Here is a 17,804-nt window from a genome sequence, read left to right on the forward strand (position 1 = left end):
CACCCCCACATTGATTCTGTCTACACCTCCTGCTGCCTCAGGAAGGCAGACAGCATTATCAGAGACCCCTCCCATCCAGGCATTGCCTTCTTCCAGACCCTTCCATCAGGCAGAAGGTACAGAAGGCTGAAGACCCGCACATCCAGACATAGGAACAGCTTCTTCCCCACAGCTACCAGACTCCTCAACGACTCCCCCTCGGACTGATCTGTTCCCACAGTATGTACGTACTGTGTACGTTACCTTGGTCGCTAGAAAAATACTTTTCACGGTACTTCGGTACACGTGACAATAAATATCAATCAATCAATAATTGCATTTGCCTTCCTAACTGCCGACTAAACCTGTACGTTAATCTTAAGAGAATCATGAACAAGGACTCCCAAGTCGCTTACTGCTTCTGATTTCAAAGCATGTCCCCATTTAGAAAATAGTCTATGCTTAAATTCCTCCTTTCAAAGTGCATAACGGGGTTAGATACAGAGTAAAGCTCCCTCTACACTGTCCCCATCAAACATTCCCAGGACAGGTACAGCACACACTGTACTCACACTGGCTGGCTTTTAAAGCAGACCAAGGCAGGCCAGCAGCACGGTTTGATTCCCGTACCAGCCTCCCCGGACAGGCGCCGGAATGTGGTGACTAGGGGCTTTTCACAGTAACTTCATTTGAAGCCTACTCGTGACAATAAGCGATTTTCATTTCATTTTTTTCATTGTATTCCATCTGCCACTTCATTGCCCACTCTCCTAGCTTGTCCAAATCCTTCTGCAGCCCCCTTGCTTCCTCAATACTACAGTGTATAGTCCATTAACAGTTTCTCATTCCACATATGGTGCAGACACATCGGACTTTTCCCGAGATTGTCTGTTTTTATTTGAAAACTATGGAAGTGCTACTTGTCCAAAATGCCACCTCTCCAATGAAGTGTGAGAAGGTATTGCGTGCTTTTTCGTGGCTTCATTAAAGATTACACAGCAGTATTAGAAGGTATGTGAGGAGTTAGAACATAGAACATAGAACAGTACAGCACAGAACAGGCCCTTCGGCCCTCAATGTTGTGCCGAGCAATGATCACCCTACTCAACCCACGTATCCACCCTATACCCGCAACCCAACAACCCTCCCCCCTTAACCTTACTTTTATTAGGACACTACGGGCAATTTAACATGTCCAATCCACCTAACCCGCACATCTTTGGACTGTGGGAGGAAACCAGAGCACCCGGAGGAAACCCACGCACACAGGGGGAGGACGTGCAGACTCCACACAGACAGTGACCCAGCCGGGAATCGAACCTGGGACCCTGGAGCTGTGAAGCATTATGCTAACCACCATGCTACCCTGCTGCCCCGAGTTCTCCCCTGCACCCTGGTCAATACAACCCTGGTGTATTGTGGGATCTGGATTTGCCAAATTGCCATCAGCTGGTCAGGGCAGTGAGGAAAATCAGAGGGATGGGATTGTCACACTGAGATCTCAACATTTTCTCCAATCTCACACAGGCATTGAGGTGACATCACTGTCGGCCCGAGCTCACAGCTGAGGTCACAATCCCCTCCACCACAACTAGCCTGTCCCCAAACTCAATATCTCATCAATCATATCCTCCCTGTGTATCCAGTCAGTTTGAGCTGTATCTCAACGAACAATCTGGGGCTGAACACAACATTCCACGGTGAAAAGGCAGAGAGAAATCTGGACAATCGTGATAAGACAACTCAGAAAGCTTTACTCTGTATCTAACCCCGTGCTGTACCTGTCCTGGGAGTGTTTGATGGGGACAGTGTAGAGGGAGCTTTACTCTGTATCTAACCCCGTGCTGTACCTGTCCTGGGAGTGTTTGATGGGGACAGTGTAGAGGGAGCTTTACTCTGTATCTAACCCTGTGCTGTACCTGTCCTGGGAGTGTTTGATGGGGACAGTGTAGAGGGAGCTTTACTCTGTATCTAACCCTGTGCTGTACCAGTCCTGGGTGTGTTTGATGGGGACAGTGTAGAGGGAGTTTTACTCTGTATCTAACCCCATGCTGTACCTGTCCTGGGAGTGTTTGATGGGGACAGTGTAGAGGGAGCTTTACTCTGTATCTAACCCCGTGCTGTAACTGTCCTGGGAGTGTTTGATGGGGACAGTGTAGAGGGAGCTTTACTCTGTATCTAACCCCGTGCTGTACCTGTCCTGGGAGTGTTTGATGGGGACAGTGTAGAGGGAGCTTTACTCTGTATCTAACCCCGTGCTGTACCTGTCCTGGGAGTGTTTGATGGGGACAGTGTAGAGGGAGCTTTACTGTGTATCTAACCCCGTGCTGTACCTGTCCTGGGAGTGTTTGATGGGGACAGTGTAGAGGGAGCTTTACTCTGTATCTAACCCCGTGCTGTACCTGTCCTGGGAATGTTTGATGGGGACAGTGTAGAGGGAGCTTTACTCTGTATCTAACCCCGTGCTGTACCTGTCCTGGGAGTGTTTGATAGACACAGTAGAGAGGGTGTTTTACTCTGTATCTAACCCTGTACGTGTCCTGGGAGTGTTTCTCTGTGGGACTCTGTAATTTCTTTTATCTGCTCACTTGAATTCCTTGTCTCCATTTCTGCAACTTTGGGTTTTTTTGACACTGGACTACTTTCTGATTATTTTGCTTCAATCGTGAAGCTGCTCTGAAGATTGGAAAATTTGCGAAATTTGTAACAAGGCCCATACTGCACCATGTGACGGACACGGCATAGCTGGGGTCGGTGGCCTGCTCAGTGGGGTAGATGGCTCCTGTGCCAGCGTGGGGAATCCTGGTCCTGGAGTGGTGCCCCGACACAGAGTCGTCCGCAGTGAACAGCAACGGCCATCGCTGGACCCGGGCGGGAGCAATTGGGGAAATTGCCCTTGCGACATCTCGACAATGTTCTGATTATGGACGTTCACCTCGAGCCTTCTATGCTCCAGTAAAAAAATGTGCCAGCCCATCCAGCCTCTCCTTATAACTCAGAGCTTGAAGAGCCCTGGGAGGGGCCTTTGGTCCATGAGAACGGTGAAGCGATGCCCCTAGACATATTGATGGAATTTCTTGACCCCGAATACAACAGCTAAACCCTCCTTCTCGATCTGAGCATGTTGCTTGTCTGCGACGACCAACATTCTCGAGGCGAAGGTGAGGGGACGTTAGATCCATCGTTCATGGTGTGGGTCAGCACGGCCCCAATGCCGCAGGAAGAAGCACCATGGGTCAAAAGGATTGGCCGGGATGGGTCGAAGTGGGTTCGCAGTTGCGATGAGAAGAGTTGTTGTTTCACCGGTATAAACGCTGCCTGCTCCCCTCGCCCCCACTCCCAGTGTTACCCCTTCATCAACAATGCTGGTGGGGGCGGCTAAAATCATGGCCAGGTTCTGGAGGAACTTTGCACAGTATTCCAAAATTACTGGAGAGAATTTTTCGAGACAGGATCTACTCCCATTTTGGAAACAAATGGACGTGTTAGTGAGAGGCAGCACGGTTTTGTGAAGGGGAGGTCGTGTCTCACTAACTTGATAGTGTTTTTCGAGGAGGTCACAAAAATGATTGATTCAGGTAGGGCAGGATGTTGTCTATATGGATTTCAGTAAGGCCTTTGACAAGGTCCCTCATAGAATCATAGAATTTATCGTGCAGAAGGAGGTCATTCGGCCCATCGAGTCTGCACTGGCTCTTGGAAAGAGCACCCTACCCAAGCCCACACCTCCACCCTATCCCCATTACCCAGTAACCCCACCCAACACTAAGGGCAACTTTGGACACTGAGGGTAATTTAGCACGGCCAATCCACCTAACCTGCACAGCTTTGGACTGTGGGAGGAAACCGGAGCACCCGGAGGAAACCCACGCACACACGGGGAGAACGTGCAGACTCCGCACAGCCAGTGACCCAAGCCGGGAATCGAACATGGGACCCTGGAGCTGTGAAGCAATTGTGCGGACCACTGTGCTACCATGCTGTCCTAATGGCAGACTGGTGCAAAAGGTGAAGTCACACAGGATCAGAGATGAACTGGCAAGGTGGATACAGAACTGGCTAGGTCATAGAAGGCAGAGAGTAGCAATGGAAGGGTGCTTTTCTAATTGGAGGGCTGTGACTAGTGGTGTTCCGCAGGGATCAGTGCTGGGACCTTTGCTGTTCGTGGTATTTATAAAATGATTTGGAGGAAAATGTAACTTGTCTGATTAGTAAGTTTGCGGACGACACAAAGGTTGGTGGAATTGCGGATAACGATGAGGACTGTCAGAGGATACAGCAGGATTTAGATCGTTTGGAGACTTGGGCGGAGAGATGGCAGATGGAGTTTAATCCGGACAAATGTGAGGTAATGCATTTTGGAAGGTCTAATGCAGGTAGGGAATATACAGTGAATGGTAGAACCCTCAAGAGTATTGACAGTCAGAGACATCGAGGTGTACAGGTCCACAGGTCACTGAAAGGGGCAACACAGGTGGAGAAGGTAGTCAAGAAGGCATAAGGCATGCTTGCCTTCATTGGCCGGGGCATTGAGTATAAGAATTGGCAAGTCATGTTGCAGCTTGATGCACGATCAATTGTACAAAGACTAAGGTTGGATACAACTGTGGCTTTATTGCTCTAAGATATATGGCCTCCCACAGCAGCTGGCGAAATGGCTGCTGAATAGAGGACACGCATATTTATACTCCTCCTACTGGGCGGAGCCAGCAGGCAGGGGCTACCGGTGAACCTGAAGTACAGGCCCTACCTTACATCACCTAATACAGGTGTAACAGTGGTTTACCACATTCACCCCCTGTTAAAAATGAGTCCGGCGGGGGTGGTGGAGAACTATATACAGTGGTGAATTTATGCAGTGTTTGATCAGGGAAAATTTTTTAAAAATGTCCTTTGAAAGTCCGATGCCAGTTAGAGATTCAACCGGTCGGGTGCCTTGACGTTCCGCTGGGAGCGACGTAGCGGTGGCGGCGATGTCGATGCCGGCGATGTCGATGCTGGCGATGTCGATGCTGGCAATGTCGATGCTGGCGATGTCGATGCTGGCGATGTCGATGCTGGCGATGGCGATGCTGGCGATGTCGATGCTGGCGATGCTGGCGATGTCGATGCTGGCGATGTTGATGCTGGCGATGTCGATGCTGGCGATGGCGATGCTGGCGATGTCGATGCTGGCGATGTCGATGCTGGCGATGGCGATGCTGGCGATGTCGATGCTGGCGATGTCGATGCTGGCGATGCTGGCGATGTCGATGCTGGCGATGTCAATGCTGGCGATGTCAATGCTGGTGATGTCGATGCTGGCGATGTCGATGCTGGCGATGTCGATGCTGGCGATGTCGATGCTGGCGATGTCAATGCTGGTGATGTCGATGCTGGCGATGTCGATGCTGGCGATGTCGATGCTGGCGATGTCGATGCTGGCGATGTCGATGCTGGCGATGTTGATGCTGGCAATGTCGATGCTGGCGATGTCGATGCTGGCGATGTCGATGCTGGTGATGTCGATGCTGGCGATGCTGGCGATGTCGATGCTGGCGATGTCGATGCTGGCGATGTCGATGCTGGCGATGTCGATGCTGGCGATGTCGATGCTGGCGATGTCGATGCTGGCAATGTCGATGCTGGCGATGTCGATGCTGGCGATGCTGGCGATGTCAATGCTGGCGATGTCGATGCTGGCGATGTCGATGCTGGCGATGTCGATGCTGGCGATGTCGATGCTGGCGATGTCGATGCTGGCGATGCTGGCGATGTCAATGCTGGCGATGTCAATGCTGGCGATGTCGATGCTGGCGATGCTGGCGATGCTGGCGATGTCAATGCTGGCGATGTCAATGCTGGCGATGTCGATGCTGGCGATGTCGATGCTGGCGATGTCGATGCTGGCGATGTCGATGCTGGCGATGTCGATGCTGGCGATGCTGGCGATGTCGATGCTGGCGATGTCGATGCTGGCGATGTCGATGCTGGCGATGTCGATGCTGGCAATGTCGATGCTGGCGATGTCGATGCTGGCGATGCTGGCGATGTCGATGCTGGCGATGCTGGCGATGTCGATGCTGGCGATGTCGATGCTGGCGATGCTGGCGATGTCGATGCTGGCGATGTCGATGCTGGCGATGCTGGCGATGTCGATGCTGGCGATGCTGGCGATGTCGATGCTGGCGATGTCGATGCTGGCGATGCTGGCGATGCTGATGCTGGCAATGTCGATGCTGGCGATGTCAATGCTGGCGATGTCGATGCTGGCGATGTCGATGCTGGCGATGCTGTCGATGCTGGCGATGTCGATGCTGGCGATGTCGATGCTGGCGATGTCGATGCTGGCGATGTCAATGCTGGCGATGTCGATGCTGGCGATGTCAATGCTGGCGATGCTGGCGATGTCAATGCTGGCGATGTCGATGCTGGCGATGTCAATGCTGGCGATGTCGATGCTGGCGATGTCAATGCTGGCGATGTCAATGCTGGCGATGTCAATGCTGGCGATGTCGATGCTGGCGATGTCAATGCTGGCGATGCTGGCGATGTCGATGCTGGCGATGTCGATGCTGGCGATGTCGATGCTGGCGATGTCAATGCTGGCGATGTCGATGCTGGCGATGTCAATGCTGGCGATGTCAATGCTGGCGATGTCAATGCTGGCGATGTCGATGCTGGCGATGTCAATGCTGGCGATGCTGGCGATGTCGATGCTGGCGATGTCGATGCTGGCGATGCTGGCGATGTCAATGCTGGCGATGTCGATGCTGGCGATGTCAATGCTGGCGATGTCGATGCTGGCGATGTCGATGCTGGCGATGTCGATGCTGGCGATGTCGATGCCGGCGATGCTGGCGATGTCGATGCTGGCGATGTCGATGCTGGCGATGTCGATGCTGGCGATGTCAATGCTGGCGATGTCAATGCTGGCGATGTCAATGCTGGCGATGTCGATGCTGGCGATGTCAATGCTGGCGATGTCGATGCTGGCGATGTCAATGCTGGCGATGTCAATGCTGGCGATGTCAATGCTGGCGATGTCGATGCTGGCGATGTCAATGCTGGCGATGTCAATGCTGGCGATGTCGATGCTGGCGATGTCGATGCTGGCGATGTCGATGCTGGCGATGTCAATGCTGGCGATGTCGATGCTGGCGATGTCGATGCTGGCGATGTCGATGCTGGCGATGTCAATGCTGGCGATGTCGATGCTGGCGATGCTGGCGATGTCGATGCTGGCGATGTCGATGCTGGCGATGGCGATGCTGGCGATGCTGGCGATGTCGATGCTGGCGATGTCAATGCTGGCGATGTCGATGCTGGCGATGCTGGCGATGTCGATGCTGGCGATGTCGATGCTGGCGATGCTGGCGATGTCGATGCTGGCGATGTCAATGCTGGCGATGCTGGCGATGTCGATGCTGGCGATGTCGATGCTGGCGATGTCGATGCTGGCGATGTCGATGCTGGCAATGTCGATGCTGGCGATGTCGATGCTGGCGATGCTGGCGATGTCGATGCTGGCGATGCTGGCGATGTCAATGCTGGCGATGTCGATGCTGGCGATGCCGATGCTGGCGGTGTCAATGCTGGCGATGCTGGCGATGTCGATGCTGGCGATGTCGATGCTGGCGATGCTGGCGATGTCGATGCTGGCGATGTCGATGCTGGCGATGCTGGCGATGTCAATGCTGGCGATGTTGATGCTGGCAATGTCGATGCTGGCGATGTCGATGCTGGCGATGCTGGCGATGTCGATGCTGGCGATGTCAATGCTGGCGATGTCAATGCTGGCGATGTTGATGCTGGCAATGTCGATGCTGGCGATGTCGATGCTGGCGATGTTGATGCTGGCGATGTCGATGCTGGCGATGTCGATGCTGGCGATGTCGATGCTGGCGATGTCGATGCTGGCGATGTCGATGCTGGCGATGTCAATGCTGGCGATGTCGATGCTGGCGATGTCGATGCTGGCGATGTCGATGCTGGCGATGTCAATGCTGGCGATGTCGATGCTGGCGATGTCGATGCTGGCGATGTCGATGCTGGCGATGTCGATGCTGGCGATGCTGGCGATGTCGATGCTGGCGATGTCGATGCTGGCGATGTCGATGCTGGCGATGTCGATGCTGGCGATGTTGATGCTGGCAATGTCGATGCTGGCGATGTCGATGCTGGCGATGCTGGCGATGTCGATGCTGGCGATGTCGATGCTGGCGATGTCGATGCTGGCGATGTCGATGCTGGCGATGTCGATGCTGGCGATGCTGGCGGTGTCGATGCTGGCGATGCTGGCGATGTCGATGCTGGCGATGTCGATGCTGGCGATGCTGGCGATGTCGATGCTGGCAATGTCGATGCTGGCGATGTCAATGCTGGCGATGTCGATGCTGGCGATGTCGATGCTGGCGATGTCGATGCTGGCGATGTCGATGCTGGCGATGTCGATGCTGGCGATGTCGATGCTGGCGATGTCGATGCTGGCGATGTCGATGCTGGCGATGTCGATGCTGGCGATGCTGGCGATGTCAATGCTGGCGATGTCGATGCTGGCGATGTCGATGCTGGCGATGTTGATGCTGGCAATGTCGATGCTGGCGATGTCGATGCTGGCGATGTCGATGCTGGCGATGTCGATGCTGGCGATGTCGATGCTGGCGATGTCGATGCTGGCGATGTCGATGCTGGCGATGCTGGCGATGTCGATGCTGGCGATGTCGATGCTGGCGATGTCGATGCTGGCGATGTCAATGCTGGCGATGCTGGCGATGTCGATGCTGGCGATGTCGATGCTGGCGATGTCGATGCTGGCGATGCTGGCGATGTCGATGCTGGCGATGTCGATGCTGGCGATGTCGATGCTGGCGATGTCGATGCTGGCGATGTCGATGCTGGCGATGTCGATGCTGGCGATGCTGGCGATGCTGGCGATGTCAATGCTGGCGATGTCAATGCTGGCGATGTCGATGCTGGCGATGTCGATGCTGGCGATGTCGATGCTGGCGATGTCAATGCTGGCGATGTCGATGCTGGCGATGCTGGCGATGTCGATGCTGGCGATGTCGATGCTGGCGATGTCGATGCTGGCGATGTCAATGCTGGCGATGTCGATGCTGGCGATGTCGATGCTGGCGATGCTGGCGATGTCGATGCTGGCGATGTCGATGCTGGCGATGTCGATGCTGGCGATGTCGATGCTGGCGATGTCGATGCTGGCGATGCTGGCGATGTCGATGCTGGCGATGTCGATGCTGGCGATGTCGATGCTGGCGATGTCGATGCTGGCGATGTCGATGCTGGCGATGTCAATGCTGGCCTGATGTTGGATGACTCCGGGAGTGTGCCAAAATCCTCTTCATCCTGTGGCGTGGGCAGGGGAAGGAGGGATGGTCCTGGTGGGGTTAATGTTGGGAGCGCCGGGGGAGGGGAGGGTGGCACCGGGCCGGGGGTGTGTGTATGGGTGGAACCTGCTGGTGCCAGGTCCCTGAGGGAGACAGTATCTTGGCGGCCGTCGGGGTACGCCACATAGGCATACTGAAATGGAATGAAAATCGCTTATTGTCACGAGTAGGCTTCAATGAAGTTACTGTGAAAAGCCCCTAGTCGCCACATTCTGGCGCCTGTTCGGGGAGGCTATTATGGGAATCGAACCGTGCTGCTGGCCTGCTTGGTCTACTTTCAAAGTCAGCGATTTAGCCCAGTGTGCTAAACACCCCTGGGAGTTGGCATGGAGCAAGTGCACCCTATCCACCAACAGGTCCGCCTTGTAGAGTCGGACGTGCCTACGGAGCAGGACCGGTCCTGGAGCTGCGAGCCAAGTCGGGACGGCACCCTGGATGTGGACTTCCTGGGGAAGGCAAAAAGACGTTCATGGATGTGTTATTCATAGCGGTGCACAGTAGTGACCGGATGGAGTGTAGTGCATCAGGGAGGACCTGCTGCCAGCGAGCGGCTGGGAGGTTCCTGGACCGTAGGGCCAGCTGGACGGCCCTCCATACCGTCCTGTTCTCCCTCTCTACCTGCCCGTTTCCCCGGGGATTATAGCTGGTCGTCCTGCTGGAGGCGATACCCCTGCTGAGCAGGAACTGATGCAGCTCATCGCTCATGATAGCAAATGTTGTCCCCTTGTTCAAGAAGGGGAGTAGAGACAACCCTGGTAATTATAGACCTGTGAGCCTTACTTCGGTTGTGGGTAAAATGTTGGAAAAGTTTATAAGAGATAGGGTTTATAATCATCTTGAAAAGAACAAGTTGATTTGCGATACTCAACACGGTTTTGTGAAGGGTAGGTCGTGCCTCACAAACCTTATTGAGTTTTTTGAGAAGGTGACCAAACAGGTGGATGAGGGTAAAGCAGTTGATGTGGTGTATATGGATTTCAGTAAAGCGTTTGATAAGGTTCCCCACGGTAGGCTATTGCAGAAAATAAGGAAGTATGGGATTGAAGGTGATTTAGCGGTTTGGATCAGTAATTGGCTAGCTGAAAGAAGACAGAGGGTGGTGGTTGATGGCAAATGTTCATCCTGGAGTTCAGTTACTAGTGGTGTACCACAAGGATCTGTTTTGGGGCCATTGCTGTTTGTCATTTTTATAAATGACCTGGAAGAGGGTGTAGAAGGATGGGTTAGTAAATTTGCAGATGACACGAAGGTCGGTGGAGTTGTGGATAGTGTTGAAGGATGTTATAGGTTACAGAGGGACATAGATAAGCTGCAGAGCTGGGCTGAGAGGTGGCAGATGGAGTTTAATGTGGAAAAGTGTGAGGTGGTTCACTTTGGAAGGAGTAACAGGAATGCAGAGTACTGGGCTAATGGCAAGATTCTTGGTAGTGTAGATGAACAGAGAGATCTCGGCATCCAGGTACATAAATCCCTGAAAGTTGCCACCCAGGTTAATAGGGCTGTTAAGAAGGCATATGGTGTGCTAGCCTTTATCAGTAGGGGGATTGAGTTTCGGAGCCACAAGGTCATGCTGCAGCTGTACATAACTCTGGTGCGGCCGCACCTGGAGTACTGCGTGCAGTTCTGGTCACCACATTATAGGAAGGATGTGGAAGCTTTGGAAAGGGTTCAGAGGAGATTTACGAGGATGTTGCCTGGTATGGAGGGAAGGTCTTACGAGGAAAGGCTCAGGGACTTGAGGTTGTTTTCGTTAGAGAGGAGACGGCTGAGAGGTGACTTAATAGAGACATATAAGATAGTCAGAGGGTTAGATAGGGTGGACAGTGAGAGTCATTTTCCTCGGATGGTGATGACCAACACGAGGGGACATAGCTTTAAATTGAGGGGTGGTAGATATAGGACAGATGTCAGAGGCAGTTTCTTTACTCGGACAGTAGTAGGGGTGTGGAACTCCCTGCCTGCAACAGTAGTAGACTCGCCAACTTTAAGGGCATTTAAGTGGTCACTGGATAGACATATGGATGAAAATGGAATAGTGTAGGTCAGATAGGCTTCAGGTGGTTTCACAGGTCGGCGCAACATCGAGGGCCGAAGGGCCCGTACTGCGCTGTAGTGTTCTATGTTCTATGAATGAGGATCCCCTGTCACTGTGGATGTAGACGGGGAAACCGAACAGAGCGAAGATTGTGTTTAGGGCTTTGATGACGGTGGCTGACGTCATATCGGGGCATGGGATGGCGAAGGGGAATCTGAAGTACTCATCGACCACACTGAGAAAATACGTGTTTCAGTCGGTGGAGGGGAGGGGCCCTTTGAAATCCACGCTGAGGCGCTCAAAGGGGCGGGAGGCCTTCACCAGGCGCGTGTGGTCCGGCCGGTAGAAGTGCGGCTTGCACTCCGCACAGACCTGGCAGTCTCTGGTGATTGTCCGTACTTCCTCGACGGAGTAGGGCAGATTGTGAGCCTTGACAAGATGGTACAATCGTGTGACCCCCGGGTGACAAAGGCTGTCGTGTAGGGCCCGGTCGTTGAGTTTGCCGGGGCGATACAAGATCTCGTAATTATAGGTGGAGAGCTCGATTCTCCACCACAAGATTTTATCGTTTTTGATCTTGCCCCGCTGCGTGTTGTTAAACATGAAGGCTACCGACCGTTGGTCAGTGAGGAGAGTGAATCTCCTGCTGGCCAGGTAATGCCTCCAGTGCCGCACAGCTTCAACGATAGCTTGGGCCTCTTTCTCGACGGACAAGTGCCGAATTTCTGAGGCATGAAGGGTGCGGGAAAGAATGCCACGGGTCTGCCGGCCTGGTTTAGAGTGTCGGCCAGGGCGATGTCTGAAGCGTCACTTTCTCCTTGGAAGGGCAGTGACTCGTCTACTGCGTGCATCCTGGCCTTGGCGATGTCGGCTCTGATAGGGGGGAAGGCCTGTTGTGCCTCGGCCGTAAGGGGAACGTGGATGGACTGAATGAGTGGGCGGGCCTTGTCCGCATAGTTTGGGACCCACTGGGTGTAGTAGGACAAGAACACCAGGCAGCGTTTGAGGGCCTTGGGGCAATGGGGGAGGGGGAGTTCCATGAGGGGGCGCATGCGGTCGGGATCGGGCCCCAGAACTCCGTTCTGGACCACAGAGCCGAGGATGGCTAAGCGGGTTGTGCTGAACACACACTTCTCCTTGTTGTAGGTGAGGTTGAGGAGAGTGGCGGTGTGGAGGAATTTGGCAAGGTTGGCGTTGTGGTCCTGCTGATCGTGGCCATAGATGGTGATGTTGTCTCGGTACGGGAAGGTGGGCTGCAAACCGTACCGGTCGACCATTCGGTCCATCTCCCTTTGGAAGACCGAGACCCCGTTAGTGACGCCGAAGGGAACCCTGAGGAAGTGATATAGACGACCGTCTGCCTCGAAGGCAGTGTAGGGACGGTCCGATTTATGAATGGGGAGCTGGTGGTAGGCGGATTTGAGGTCTATCATTGAGAAGACCCGGTACTGCGCAATCTCATTGACCGTATCAGATATGGGAGGGGGTACACATCCAGCTGCCTGTACCGATTGATGGTCCGGCTTTAGTCCACGACCATTCTGTTTCTCCCCAGTTTTAACGACGACCACTTGGGCTCTCCAGGGGCTGTTGCTGGCCTCGATGATGCCTTCCCGAAGCAGCCGCTGGACCTCGGACCTGATGAAGGTCTTGTCCTGGGTGCTGTACCGCCTGCTCCTGGTGGCAATGGGTTTGCAATCCGGAGTTAGATTGGCAAAGAGGGAGGGTGGGTCTACCTTTAGGGTCGGGAAACCACACACAGTGAGGGGTGGTAGGGGCCCGCCGAATTTGAGGGTAAGGCTCTGGAAATTGCACTGGAAATCCAGGCCTCGCAGTCGGGCAGCGCAGAGATTAGGAAGGACGTAGAGGCGGAAGCGGCTGAATTCTACGCCCTGGACCATGAGAGTGACTGTGCAGAACCCCCGGATCACGACGGAATGGGATCCGGAGGCCAGGGAGATTCTTTGATTGGCGGGATGGACCGCGAGGGAGCAGCGCCTTACCGTAACCGGGTGGATGAAGCTTTCGGTGCTCCCGGAGTCCAGCACACTGACCGAAGCGGTGGCCAGACTGCGGACGTGACTGGTCGATCGTCACTGAGGCGAGCTGAGGTCGGTCGTCGCTGGAGTCAGAAGATGGAGAGCGTGGGGGGCCCAGGTCGTGGAATGCTGTCGGCGTCCATGCCCCATGGGGAAGACAGGATGGCGGCGCCTGAAAATCCTGCGGGGGACAAAATGGCGGCGCCCATGGGCCGCATGTTGCGGGGGCTGGACAAGATGGAGGTGCCCATGGGCCGCACGTGGACTGAGAGGGGAAAGATGGCAGTGCCCACTGGCCGCACACGGCCCCGGGAGGTGAAGATGGCGGTGCCCATTGTGTGTAGGTCACGGGGGAGGGGGCGATAGCGGCCACTGCGCGGGCCTGGCACACCGCGGCGAAGTGCCCCTTTTTGCTTCCAGCCTTGCAAATGGCAGTGCGGGCCGGGTAGTGTTGGCGGAGGTGCTTCTGCTGGCCGCAGAAGTAACATCGGGGACCCCTGGGGTACGCGGGTTGGCGTGTGGCACAGGCGTACTGGCTGGGTGAAGGCCCGGCTGGGATGTCCGTCTGTGGGGTCGATGAGGGATAGGAGGGGTGGGCCGCGTGGCCGGAGGGGTGGGCCGCGTGGCCGGAGGGGTAGGCCTGAGCATTACGTGAGACGACTGTCATGGAGAGTGCTAGCTTTTTAGTTTCAGCTCGGTTGAGCCCCTTCTAGCCGTCTTTGGCGTATGAGATCCGACCCAATCCCCGTTACAAACGCATCGCGCAAAAGAAGGTTGGAATGTTCGGTGGCTGTAACGGCCTGACAGTCACAGTCCCGGACGAGTGGGATTAGGGCCCGCCAGAAGTCTTTTATGGACTCACCAGGGAGTTGAGAGCGAGTGGCGAGTACGTGCCTGGCGAAGAGTGTGTTCATTTTCTGTGCGTAGTTTTCTTTGAGGAACGCCATGGCGTCTGCGCGGTTCAGGGCGTCCTGGATCAGCGAAAACACGTTGGAGCTGAACCTTGAGTACAGGATCTGTACCTTCTGAGCCTCCATCGGAGGGGTTGTCAGTGTTTTGATATCGGCCTCGAAACAGGCTAGCCAGTGATTAAAGTCCTTTTTGGCGTCGCTTGATTGCGGATCCAGCTGCAGGCGATGTGGTTTGATTCCGAGGTCCATCTTTTGGAAAATCTAACTGCAATAAATTGATGCTCGATCAATTGTACAAAGACTAAGGTTGTGGGTATGCTGGGTCTGTGAGGACTGTGTTTACCAGAGCAGTGAGAGAGACAGGCTTCCAACACTCGGAGAAATGCAACTCGATTTTATTTAACTACCAACTGTTAAACATGCTTTAACTGTGGGTTGACACTATGCTGAGTTGACTGGAGACCTGAGGCTAGCCTGACCAGACTAACTTACTGCCACATGGTGGATGTTCTAGTTGTTGCTACACGGGCTCTGACTGTCTCAGAGGCTGCTTCCCGAGAGAGCGGGAAAACTAGTGCCCTCTGGCTTTATAGTGGCCGTGTCCTGTCTGGTGATTGGCTGCTGTGTTCTGTGTGTTCACTGGTCATCCTGTGTGTCAATCACTGCCTGTCTGTGCACCATCATATACTTGTGTGTATGTTATGACATCTCCCCCCTTTTAAAAAAATGTGTACATGGCAATAAATAATGAGTATGTGAATGTGGCTGACTATGTACAAAGTATGTGAGCGTATTTACATGACTAGGAACCTGACTATATACATAAAATATGAGCGTATTTACATGGGAAGGTGTCTAGTGCAGATAGAGTGCATATAACAAATTATAGAAAACAATATGTATAGGCGAGTAAACGATGAACAAGGCAACAAAACATTCAGTCTATAAATTCAGTCTCTGATTGACCGCCTCAAGGGTGGGTCAGGGGCCGCCTGCTCTGGAATGGGCGGAGCTGCATCGGCTGTCAAGGGTGGCAAAGGAAGAGGCAGACCGGTGATCTCTTGGAAGGACGTGTCCTGAGGATGCATCAGGCGAGTCAGGGTATCACGTTCAGGTGGTGAGCGTGGAAGCAGCTGCAGTGCCCGCCGATTACGCCAAAGAAAAGAGCAACCATGCATGCCAACTAGAAATGGGCAGCACAGTAACATGGTGGTTAGCATAAATGCTTCACAGCTCCAGGGCTCCCATCTGCAACAACCATAGGTTCAAACCAGCACTGACTGATGCCACCTTCAAAAGGTGGAGGCAGGACGGGGGGACACTGACAGTCAGGGACCTATACACGGACGACAGGATCGCAACACTGGACGAACTGACAGAGAAATTTCGGCTAGCCGGAGGAAACGAGTTAAGGTATCTACAGCTTAAATACTTCCTACGAAAGGAGACAAGGACGTACCCACAACCGCCACGACAGACACTACTGGAAGAACTACTGGACGTAAGCATACGAGACAAGGGAAACTGTAGCGACATGTACGACCGACTGACAGAAAGGGCCGACACCGTACTGGATGCAACAAGAAAGAAATGGGAAGAGGACCTGGGGATTGAAATAGGGTGGGGACTCTGGAGCGAAGCACTGCAAAGGGTCAACTCCACCTCCACGTGCGCAAGGCTCAGCCTGACGCAGCTAAAAGTGGTACATAGAGCCCACTTAACAAGATCCCGTTGATGCGCTAACAATTGCACACAGAAACACGAAACGGTACAAAAGAGGCTTTATTACCGTGAGATGTTATTCCCTCAAGTGGAGCTGTAAAATGGCAGCTCAGGAGACCTCATGGATATTTATACTGCTCCTGTGGGCGGAGCTAGCCGGCAGGGGCTTACCGACAAACTATGCAGGGGCTTACCGACAAACCTGTAATAGCCGGTACTATTGTACATCCCCTAATAGAGGCACACACATATATATACAGTGGTATTACCACATTCACCCCCTGTTAAGAATGAGTCCGGCGGGGTGATGTGAAACTATAATACATAAGCAGTGATTTATTTACAGAGGCGGGGGGAGAGAGAAAAAAATCAGGCGTCCATCTTGCAACCCGGTGCCCGTCAGAGGTTGAGTCTGACCGGCGGCCTGACGGTTCGTTGGGAGCGACGCAGCAGTGGTGGCGACGTCTGCACAGGCGGTGTCGGCGTCGACGGCATCGGTGGTGGCAGTGTTGGTGCTGGCGGTGTTGGCGGTGTTGGTGTTGGCGGTGTTGGTGCTGGCGGTGTTGGTGCTGGCGGTGTTGGTGCTGGCGGTGTCGGTGCTGGCGGTGTTGGTGCTGGCGGTGTTGGGGCTGGCGGTGTTGGTGCTGGCGGTGTTGGTGCTGCCGGTGTCGGTGCTGGCGGTGTTGGTGCTGGCGGTGTTGGTGTTGGCGGTGTCGGTGCTGGCGGTGTCGGTGTTGGCGGTGTCGGTGCTGGCGGTGTTGGTGCTGGCGGTGTTGGTGCTGGCGGTGTTGGTGCTGGCGGTGTTGGTGCTGGCGGTGTTGGTGCTGGCGGTGTTGCTGCTGGCGGTGTTGGTGCTGGCGGTGTTGGGGCTGGCGGTGTTGGTGCTGGTGGTGTTGGTGTTGGCGGTGTTGGTGCTGGCGGTGTTGGTGCGGGTGGTGCCGGTGCTGGCGGTGTTGGTGCTGGCGGTGTTGGTGCTGGTGGTGTTGGTGTTGGCGGTGTTGGTGCTGGCGGTGTTGGTGCTGGCGGTGTTGGTGCTGGCGGTGTTGGTGCTGGCGGTGTTGGTGCTGGTGGTGTTGGTGTTGGCGGTGTTGGTGCTGGCGGTGTTGGTGCGGGTGGTGCCGGTGCTGGCGGTGTTGGTGCTGGCGGTGTTGGGGCTGGCGGTGTCGGTGCTGGCGGTGTTGGTGCTGGTGGTGTTGGTGTTGGCGGTGTTGGTGCTGGCGGTGTTGGTGCTGGCGGTGTTGGTGCTGGCGGTGTTGGTGCTGGCGGTGTTGGTGGCGGTGCTGGCGGTGTTGGTGCTGGCGGTGTTGGTGCTGGCGGTGTTGGTGCTGGCGGTGTTGGTGTTGGCGGTGTTGGTGCTGGCGGTGTTGGTGCTGGCGGTGTTGGTGCTGGCGGTGTTGGTGCTGGCGGTGTCGGTGCTGGCGGTGTCGGTGCTGGCGGTGTCGGTGCTGGCGGTGTTGGTGCTGGCGGTGTTGGTGTCGGTGCTGGCGGTGTTGGTGCTGGCGGTGTTGGTGCTGGCGGTGTTGGTGCTGGCGGTGTCGGTGCTGGCGGTGTTGGTGCTGGCGGTGTTGGTGCTGGCGGTGTTGGTGCTGGCGGTGTTGGTGCTGGCGGTGTTGGTGCTGGCGGTGTTGGTGCTGGCGGTGTCGGGGCTGGCGGTGTCGTGCTGGCGGTGTCGGTGCTGGCGGTGTCGGTGCTGGCGGTGTCGGTGCTGGCGGTGTCGGTGCTGGCGGTGTTG

The 17,804-nt window shown here is 54.8% G+C and overlaps 1 protein-coding gene across 1 annotated transcript in view; it reads right to left on the bottom strand.

Annotated features, from left to right (window-relative positions):
• Positions 1-2,555: 2,555 nt before the first annotated feature.
• LOC119965812 (zinc finger CCCH domain-containing protein 13-like) overlaps positions 2,556-17,804 on the bottom strand; it is a 29,314-nt gene continuing 14,065 nt past the window's right edge. The window contains exon 2 of the mRNA XM_038796709.1: positions 2,556-2,655. Coding sequence (XP_038652637.1) covers positions 2,556-2,655 — 100 coding nt within the window. The remainder of the gene's footprint in view (positions 2,656-17,804) is intronic.

This window comes from Scyliorhinus canicula, chromosome 1 (genome assembly GCF_902713615.1).
Source record: "Scyliorhinus canicula chromosome 1, sScyCan1.1, whole genome shotgun sequence".
Taxonomy (NCBI): Eukaryota; Metazoa; Chordata; class Chondrichthyes; order Carcharhiniformes; family Scyliorhinidae; genus Scyliorhinus; species Scyliorhinus canicula.